This window comes from Maylandia zebra, linkage group LG11 (genome assembly GCF_041146795.1).
Source record: "Maylandia zebra isolate NMK-2024a linkage group LG11, Mzebra_GT3a, whole genome shotgun sequence".
NCBI classification, from domain to species: domain Eukaryota; kingdom Metazoa; phylum Chordata; class Actinopteri; order Cichliformes; family Cichlidae; genus Maylandia; species Maylandia zebra.
In genome coordinates, this window is record NC_135177.1 from 26,411,768 (window position 1) to 26,421,769 (window position 10,002).

At 45.3% G+C, this 10,002-nt stretch overlaps 1 protein-coding gene across 1 annotated transcript in view; it reads right to left on the bottom strand.

Moving 5' to 3' along the window:
- cadm4 (cell adhesion molecule 4) overlaps nucleotides 1-7,393 on the bottom strand; it is a 161,493-nt gene extending 154,100 nt beyond the window's left edge. Inside the window, exon 1 of the mRNA XM_076890123.1 lies at nucleotides 6,988-7,393. Coding sequence (XP_076746238.1) covers nucleotides 6,988-7,060 — 73 coding nt within the window. The 5' untranslated portion in view covers nucleotides 7,061-7,393. The remainder of the gene's footprint in view (nucleotides 1-6,987) is intronic.
- Between the last annotated feature and the right edge of the window lie 2,609 nt (nucleotides 7,394-10,002).

The following is a 10,002-nucleotide window of genomic DNA, read 5'->3' on the forward strand; positions in this document are numbered from 1 at the left end:
ACTTTTTTGGCCCCATAGATCAGTCATACTGCACCGCAGGGATTGCTTTCTCTCTCTCTCTCTCTCTTGTTCTTTTTTTTTAAACACGCCCTTCCATTTTAGAGCTGAAATCCTGCAATCATTCACTCGTTTGTTGGACTTCTCTCTGCCTGACTTTCTCCTCTGCTCTGTTCCTCCCTGCTCCAGTGGTCTGTGACGCAAGCCCCTGGCGCTTTCCCTCCCCCTCCTTGCGGTCTTCCTTCGTTCTTTTATACACTGTGCAGCCAGCCATCTCTCCCTCTCTCCCCGTAACCCTTTCACTCTCCCTCTGTGACCCCATCAGTCCCTCAGTGCCCCAGCTAAGGCTGGTCACTCTTCATCAGCTAGCCTCCACTGGACACACAGACCTCCCAAAAGCAAAGGGAAATGGGGTCTTGTTGGCAACATTTGTGCCCAGCCTGACAGTTTCACCTAGGTTTAAGTTCATTTCTGACCCTCCTTACCCCGACGCGAGCACCTAATTACCAGTCATCCTCTCCTCGTCTTGTCTCTACATCAAGTCTTCCAGGCGGGATGTGTATTAGCCTCAGCACTGCCAGAGTACACAGTTTCCAACTCTTCAATTTTAGGCACTTGCCCTCTTCAGCTAAATAAGGCTCTCTCATCCAATCACAGCTAGTGAGGGCTCTGTTGCAGTGCCTGAGTGGGGATAATCACCTTGGTTACTGGCATTACCAGAGGCTGCTGTCTGGCCACGTTAGCGCTGCGCCCTGTGGGAGCTGCCGAAACAGGTGTCACAGCAGCAAGGAAGGGTGTTAAACAAGCCCAGGGCCAGGCAGGAGGCATAAACGTTTACTCTTAGTCATGGAAACCATGTCACCAATAGCAAGGAATGTTCCCCAGAATGGCATTAGTGGTTCAAAGTTGGGGGTTTTTTAACGTCAGAGGACTGCCTCTTTCAACTTTGTCTCTTTTACCTGCCTGCAATTCAGGGTTAGCTTCCGTTGACATAATCACACCTTGTGCTCAGCAGCTGCCTTTGTCAGTATTCCCTAAAAAGCTACACAAAGACAATCACTTTTTGTGACACAGTCACAGCTTCATGGCAAAGACAAATACACATCGAGAGGGTTCAGCATCTGGAGAAAAGCTGCTGGCTCAGGGGACACGAGGTCGCAGCATGGGCAGCTGGACCCAAAGAGGCGATCTACTTTTGCACTGGGCCAGTCAGTTCAGAGAGAGTTAAGAGTATCAGATTGATTGGCAGGCTTCGAATGCCAGCAAATGGAGGAGACGTCCTTGGCATCCGAGTCAGCATTAAAAACTTCAGCTGCAAAGTTGGTGAAACGCCAGTTGTTCTCAAAGAGCGACACGTAAGGACGACATAGATCACCATTATGATAATCACAAGCTGCACTGTCTGGGGAATAGTAATGGGAAGGAGATGAGGTGGCAGCCATAAAGAGTGTTTCTACATTAGTGCTGGCCTGATTAGATTGACAGAAAGTTTCACTAATGGACGATTAAACAAATGGTCAAATGAGATATAAGGATCCAATTACCAATTGGCGTCTTTGTGTGCCCCTTTCAATCATTGTGCTTCATGTGTTCTGTTTGCATGAACTTGTTCGTGAGGACGCAGCAGAGTGAAAACAAGAGCTGAAAAAAGGCTGAAAAGGGGAACGCTTAGTCATATGATGTGTCCCTGCAGGGATATAGAGGAACTTGCTCCTTCCTAGGTCCTTTTATTTCTATTCAAGTGAAAACAAAATCCTTTTTGAACCTGGTATATAATACTGGAAGAAGTTACGGAAATGTATTTATTGTGTGAAGCAACCGCAGATCAAAACAAATGAATTATGGATTGCACAGAAGACTGGAGGGCAGATTAGGAGATAATTACTGTAAAATACATCACCTGTACTCAATGGTGAACCTCGAAACCTCTGCTTCTGAGTAATGGACCCATGAAAGCCCAAGGGAGAATAAAAGCAGCCCACACTGAGCTCTGTAACTCTTTCAGTTGTGACTATCCCAAAAAGTGATACAGTCCAATTTGTTTATGGAGCTTATGTTGAGCCAGTTGTTCAGCCGAGATAGTGGGCCACCCTGTCAGGACCCTTTAAGAATGCCCTGGTTGATCAAACATGGCCACGCGCAGCAGCAACAGGCAGCATATTTTTCCTTAAAGAAAAGCTCCTTTCAGCTTCTTCTTTGTTGACAGGCATAGTCTGCCAAGTTCAGGTTGTCCAATTATTTCGACCTACAAAAAGCAGGGAATCTGAGGGGGAAAAGAATTCAACGCTGAAATCTGATTGTGCACTGGGCTTTAGATATTCACCTTGAACCAGCAGATGGCAGGGCAGAGAGCAAAGAAGGGAGGTCTAGGTCTTCATAATTAAATTGCCAAGAAGTTTATCTTATTTACGGGGAAAATTATGCTCCAAGGTTTGGATCAAAGGATAAACCTTGGCTCACGGTGAAGACATTTTCAGCACATTAAAAAACAAAGATGCTGAAATAGCAAGCCCAATGTAACGTGGAAGAAAGTAAAAAGGCAACGTTAACTCTGGAATGATGCAAACTGTGCCTGACAAGCATCAAAATCTGCACTTGAGTTCAGACAAACTCTTGCATAAGCAGTAATATAACTATGTTCAAAACAGGTGAGCTGTCTATAGGCAAGATGTGTGTGGATGTTCATATGCGTTCCTGCATTTATTTGAGTGATCATATAGTATGTGTCCATATTTTTATTTTTTGTGGGTACTGCATTTCCCTTGATGCTTGTGTTTACACGCCAAACCTCCCTTCTGTGACTCACAGCGACATTGATTTATGCATGGCTTCACTGAGTGTTTGTGTGTATGTGCATATGCACACGCGCACTTGCACACACCAGCTATAATTGGTATTCAAATCTCCTCCCACAAGTACGTCCAACTGCTGCCGTTTTTCAGCCACCAGAGTCCCAGCCAAGGTCCAAACAGGATGATGGGGAACAAGCTCAAACGGATGGCTCTCATTGCACACATTCAAATAAACAAATGGAGGTGATTTAATGCACACTGCGATAAGGGAGGTGGTAATGGCGGCATAGGAGAGAAATGGGGATGAGTTGTTAGAATGGAAGTGATGGAGGGTAGCGATTAAGGGTGGGCACGAAGCAGAGGTGGAGTTAACAGCATTTGTTACTGTACGTGCTTTGCAAGTTTGGCCTGCAGCTGCTGTTGATCAGACACCTCCACAAAGCCAGGCAATCTGCGCACAAACATACAGCACTGACTGTGTGTGCATGTCCCTCAGGCCTGCCCGTCAGACACACTGTGAAGTCTTTCTGCCTTTCTTCTCTCACTTTTCCTCGCTCCCTCGTTCTTTTCTGCCTTTCTTCCTCTATCCATCTTTCCATCCCTCTGTCTCTCCCTCATCCTTCACAGAAGCGCCAAGTCTTCCAGCCTCGCTATCGTCACAGCAACCTCTCAATCTATCTGTCCACTCATCCATCTATCCACCCAGTTTGTCCATATCTATTCTAGCATAATAACAACTGCCAACCCTCTATAGCCTCCCACCTTTCCCTTCTTTCAGATTGGTGGAAGAAAAATAACCGAGACAAGATCTTTATTAAATCTCTTTTTTCCTAATGCAGACACAGCATCGGTGCACATCTGCAAGGTTTTTAGAAACAGACCATCTTTACTCTACCTCATCTCCCTCCTTTCTCCACCGACCTTATGCCTGTAACACCCCTAAACTCCCCAGCCTCCTGTCTCTCTCAGCCCCTGTCAGAGGCTAGATTAATGACAGTGATCAGTGAGCAGCCCCCAGCTGAGGTTGCCTGCAGCTTAGGCAAAACCCTGCACTGTACGCAGCACGCACGCCCATGCACACACACTAATGTAAAGTACATACTTGCAACACACACACATATTCATAGATGGGTGCCCAAACCCACAAACACAAACCCCATACACAGTGAGAACAACATACAAATACCTATAGCTCATGCATACCTTAACCACCCAGTGTTCATTAAACACATACATACACACAAACACACACACTTTCTCCAAAGGAAAAAATCAATATCTATCAATATACTGGCTCTGGTGAGGTCGGTATTAGTGCAGCCACAAAAATGGCTTTGGTAAGGTAGTTCTTGTATACAAGAGACATCAACATAACAGCACCGTCCAGGTTTGAGTGTGTCCATGCCTCACCAAGCACTTAACTATTTCACTGCCTCAGGACAACATAAACAAGGGGTCACAGAGTGCAACAGCCACAGGACACAAACCAGCAGAGCAACATTTACAGTGGGGCAAAAAAGTATTTAGTCAGCCACCGATTGTGCAAGTTCCCCCACCTAAAATGATGACAGAGGTCAGTAATTTGCACCAGAGGTACACTTCAGCTGTGAGAGACAGAATGTGAAAAAAAAATCCATGAATTCACATGGTAGGATTTGTAAAGAATTTATTCGTAAATTAGGGTGGAAAATAAGTATTTGGTCACCTCAAACAAGGAAAATCTCTGGCTCTCACAGACCTGTAACGTCTTCTGTAAGAAGCTTTTCTGTCCCCCACTCGTTACCTGTATGAATGGCACCTGTTTGAACTCATCATCTGTATAAAAGACACCTGTCCACAGCCTCAAACAGTCAGACTCCAAACTCCGCCATGGCCAAGACCAAAGAGCTTTCGAAGGACACCAGGAAAAGTATTGTAGACCTGCACCAGACTGGGAAGAGTGAATCTACAATAGGCAAGCAGCTTGGTGTGAAAAAATCAACTGTGGGAGCAATCATCAGAAAATGGAAGACATACAAGACCACTGATAATCTCCCTCGATCTGGGGCTCCACGCAAGATCTCATCCCGTGGGGTCAAAATGACCATGAGAACGGTGAGCAAAGATCCCAGAACCACACGGGGGGACCTGGTGAATGACCTGCAGAGAGCTGGGACCAAAGTAACAAAGGTCACCATCAGTAACACACTACAACGGCAGGGAATCAAATCCCGCAGTGCCAGACGTGTTCGGCTGCTGAAGCCAGTGCATGTCCAGGCCCGTCTGAAGTTTGCCAGAGAGCACATGGATGATACAGCAGAGGATTGGGAGAATGTCATGTGGTCAGATGAAACCAAAGTAGAACTTTTTGGTATAAACTCAACTCGTCGTGTTTGGAGGAAGAAGAATACTGAGTTGCATCCCAAGAACACCATACCTACTGTGAAGCATGGGGGTGGAAACATCATGCTATGGGGCTGTTTTTCTGCCAAGGGGACAGGACGACTGATCCGTGTTAAGGACAGAATGAATGGGGCCATGTATCGTGAGATTTTGAGCCAAAACCTCCTTCCATCAGTGAGAACTTTGAAGATGAAACGAGGCTGGGTCTTCCAACATGACAATGATCCAAAACACACCGCCTGGGCAACAAAGGAGTGGCTCCGTAAGAAGCATTTGAAAGTCCTGGAGTGGCCTAGCCAGTCTCCAGACCTCAACCCCATAGAAAATCTGTGGCGGGAGTTGAAAGTCCGTGTTGCTCGGCGACAGCCCCAAAACATCACTGCTCTCGAGAAGATCTGCATGGAGGAATGGGCCAAAATACCAGCTACTGTGTGTGCAAACCTGGTAAAGACCTATAGTAAACGTTTGACCTCTGTTATTGCCAACAAAGGTTATGTTACAAAGTATTGAGTTGTATTTTTGTTATTGACCAAATACTTATTTTCCACCCTGATTTACGAATAAATTCTTTACAAATCCTACCATGTGAATTCATGGATTTTTTTTTTTTCATATTCTGTCTCTCACAGTTGAAGTGTACCTCTGGTGCAAATTACTGACCTCTGTCATCATTTTAGGTGGGGGAACTTGCACAATCGGTGGCTGACTAAATACTTTTTTGCCCCACTGTATGTGCACATTGTCATCATCAATCCTCCTTAGTCAAAATTACAGAGGCTTCAGATGGACTTTTCTTTTTGAAAGTTTTATTTCAAATTGCATCCAAACAAATCCCACAAAGATATCCAGCTGAAGTTCTTCAGAGGCTAATCCAAATCCCCATATTTTGCAAATGTGGCACTTAAGAAGCTACTGAGTGACCATAACTAGCCAACTACTGTGTAAAAGAAGTAAAGCAGGACTATCCCAACCTGAAGTGTTCCAGTGACGGTGATAAAAGCAATACAAAACACTACAGGTACTGTTACAAGTTGCTGTAAAGCATTGTTAGATGTTATTTTAGCTGATAAGAGGGAGGCTCAAAGGTCTTTACAGTCCCTCACCCTTCTCCAGAATATAAAAGCAGTAACAAACAGCACTGCCGCTGCTGGTGTGTCTGAGACATGTCTGGTCCACTGCGGGCATTTGTTATGAGCTCTCGTGTGTTCTATGAGAATATTTAATCGGAGCTCTGTGTGTGTCGCTGCATTCACAGGCTGCATAAGTCACAGGCTCCCATTTCCCATTCCGAAACAGACAACAGCTGTAATAAAATGAATCCCAACATCAGGAGAAAATGTAAATTCTGTGACGCACAAGGGTTGAGAGAGCATTGGCTTCTTTCATTAAATATTCATGCATGGTCAAAAAAAAGTGGCCACCTTTCACTTTTCTTTTCAACGACTTGACATTTTAGGGGTCTTCCCAGCGTAGCAGTTCCGACATGTGATTAAGACAATGACTCATATCCATGTAACAATACAGCCCCGGCTTCCGCAAAGGGCATTGACTCTAATTACCCACTGAGAAATATTAACACCAGTCCACAAAACAACAGTAAACTGGCACATCTGCACGTGTTTTGCTCCGTGGTGCGCTCCTCCTCCTTCCCGTCCAAGTGCACAGTAAGTCAGAGTGGACCCGGTGCATTTTAAGCGTTATTCAGCTTCTACTTAGAGGACTTAGATAAACTTGCACAGAAAAGCCCAAACACATCGAGACGGCGTGACACTCTTCCCATTCACATCACATTCGTTCACTTTCATTTGAGCCTTACCAGTGTTGAGCAGCCAAGCCACTGTTACGATGGTTAGAGGGACGCAGTAGTTCCACACGGTCGCGAAAGCCATCGCGGGTATTCCCCTCTGATATCTTTCTTAATATTCCTCTTCCTTTGAGAAATCAGAGTGACATGAACCCGCAGGTTCACCCTCCGACAGCGCCTTTAGCGTCTATGTGTGTGTGCGCGCGTGTGTGTGTGTGTGACAGGGCGCGCGCGTGCGACTGTGCGTGAACGAATGTGTGCTTTGTTAGGCTTTCCGAGCGTAATAGCAGGTCTTTACATAGTAATGCTCCCCTCTCATACACACCCACTTTCTCTCCCTCTGAATCCCCGAATATGACGGCTTGGCCGGTTTTTCTTGGTTACTTTACATTGTAAATATATTGTAAAGCTTGCCAATTGGGCGGTCCTGGATGTCTTTCTAGCCAATTGCAGAGAGCAGGAGCAGGTGGAGGGGTGTGCGGATGTGAGCAAGGGGCTGGGTTTAAAAAAAAGAAATGGGCTATCCAGGAGGAGAGCCGGGGGGCTGCGTCTTCCAGTTAATTGAAATCAATTCGCGCTAAATGTGATTGATAACCAGCATTAATTTTCCGACTCAAATAACCAATTTATTTCAAATTCCACCCCAAGGACTTAAAAGATGCAAGGCACGCTGATTAAGATGACGGAAATGAATGGTTGTTATTGTTCAAATTTAGGGACAAGTGGTGCAAAAAATGTAAAGTTGACTGTAGGGAGGGAAACGCAGCTTAAGAAACGCGATCATTTGAAAGATGGCACTTCGTTTGAAATTACTGTTTGGCTATTTGGTGGTAGAAACTCCGTGAAACTCAGTGCCAAATCAGTCCAAGCAGTAGCCTCTGGGTAGTTTGAGATTCAATTCTGTTGCAGAGGCTGCTTTGAATCCAATTAATGTGCATAGGACTCATCAAGAAGAACAAGAAACAGGCCTGAGTGTAAGCTGTTAAATCACCGTTTACAATGACGGTAATAGCTCGGAACAAAAACTTGGGCTAAGGATGAGCCGGTGTTTCTGATCATCTGTAGTCAGGGCTTATTAGGTCGTGCTAAAGGGGCTCTTTAACTTTACCCTCATGCTGCGGCCACAGTTTGCCCATAATTGTGTTTTCCAGTCAGAGAGCGCTGGTCCATTATGAAAATTGTTTCTCTCTCCACATCTCTTTTTGTCCCCCCTCTAATCTAGTGTTTACTATGGACTTATAGCATCCACGGCTTGAAGGCATCTTTTTGAAACTGTGTCTTTGGCGCCCCTCTCAGGTAACTGCAGGGATGGCACGTCACACGTCTTAAATCTGCTTCCGCCTCTTCTGACAAGTCCTCCAGACACTTTGGTCAGTTTAGTTTGAACAGTCAGGAAAGTTCAAGCAGCCAGAGCACCTGGGCAGTCTGTATTAATATTAATATTTCTACTCTTGACTCCCATAAAGTTGCTTTGAACTCTTACCCCTTAGCTAACCTGTACTAATGGATCTGTGTTAGATCTTAAGGTCCCCGCTTTGGGGTCTCTCCACTGAGAGATCTTATTACTCGACACAAGTTTTAACCTTGTTGTTTGGCGAGGATAATATCTGCCCTACTCATTTCCCAATTCCCATCCCATCCCATTTTTCCCTGTCAGCCTCTCTGCGAGTGTTTGTTCCCGGGTTGGCAGGGAGTCTGTGGCAGCAGCTCCCCCGCACCAGATGGGGCATTGTCAGGAAGTAATGAGGGGAAAACACCTGCTTCTCTTGCGAACTCCACTCCTTCATTTTCAGCCATTTGACACAACATATGCAGAATGCACATACAAACTCAAGTGACCGTGACGGGAACAGCAGTAGTCAATGACACAGTGTTACAAATGCCTGGCACTGTAAGGCATTAGTCAGTGCGGTGTCACGTTTGGTATAAGTCACCTTTAGATATTGGTTTGCGTGCACTAAGGGCAGCTAGGGTACTTGACAAACTGCGGACATAAGTGAGGAGCTATTTAGCTTTAATGCCACAGTACAGATCTGCATCCTTATCCGGACAGGACCTTGCGTGCACCAGACAAAACACTTTTAGGAAATCTGTATGCACTGCACAGCACCTAAGCTGTTGTCCGGTGCTTTATCCATCGAGACACTGTCAAGGTCAAAATGTCACTGTAAACTTCACTTCCCTCTCTCCCGACCAGAGCATTGTACCTCAGGGAAAGCTCCAGTGTGTGAAATTCCTGATACATAATTGTGTCTCTTTTTTTTTTTTGGCCACACATCAGAAGCCCCCAGACCAAAATCCACAAGGGAGCACAGAATGATTTACTCATGACTGACTCAAAGGCCAAAACGAAATGGTGCTCACTGGCATTTAACATTCAGGAGAGCATTTTAAATTCACAACATTGTATTTTTTCTTTCCCCCACTATGAAGCATGTTTCTTTCCCCCCTAAGTCTTTCTGTTTTGGTTATAGTCTCCCTGTCTGATGCTTCCACATTCCTTGGGTTGACCTCAGACATAAAGCAAGCAGAAGTTTGTAGAGTTGGAGAAGAAATACAAGGAGTCTGTAAAATGCTAAACAAAGGAAGGCTGCTGCTGCAGAGCTGAGCTGTACAGGGGGCTTGAATAATCAGTTTAATAACATTATCCTGGCTGTGCTCTGTGGCGCATGCACCCGTTAATGGAGTGTCAGTGTTAAACTGCCGCTTTGCCCATTATTAACAACGGCCTACGGTCAACCACACACGATAATAAAAACCGCATAAAACCCAACATAACTTCAACAGACAAGCGTAATGAAATTCTCAGCATTATGAGCACGGTTATGGTAATAAGCGGTGGTGGTGGTGGTGAGGCACAGCGTTAAGGGTTACAAGGCAACAGAGGAGAAAATTAAAAAGATGAAGTTGTAGTCTGTGATGCTTTTTTTGGGGAGGGGTTGGGTGGGAGACAGAGAAGACTAATCTAGTCTAGTTAAAATAGAACTTACTTGTAATGGCCAACACTGTCTGCACTTACAACTGACG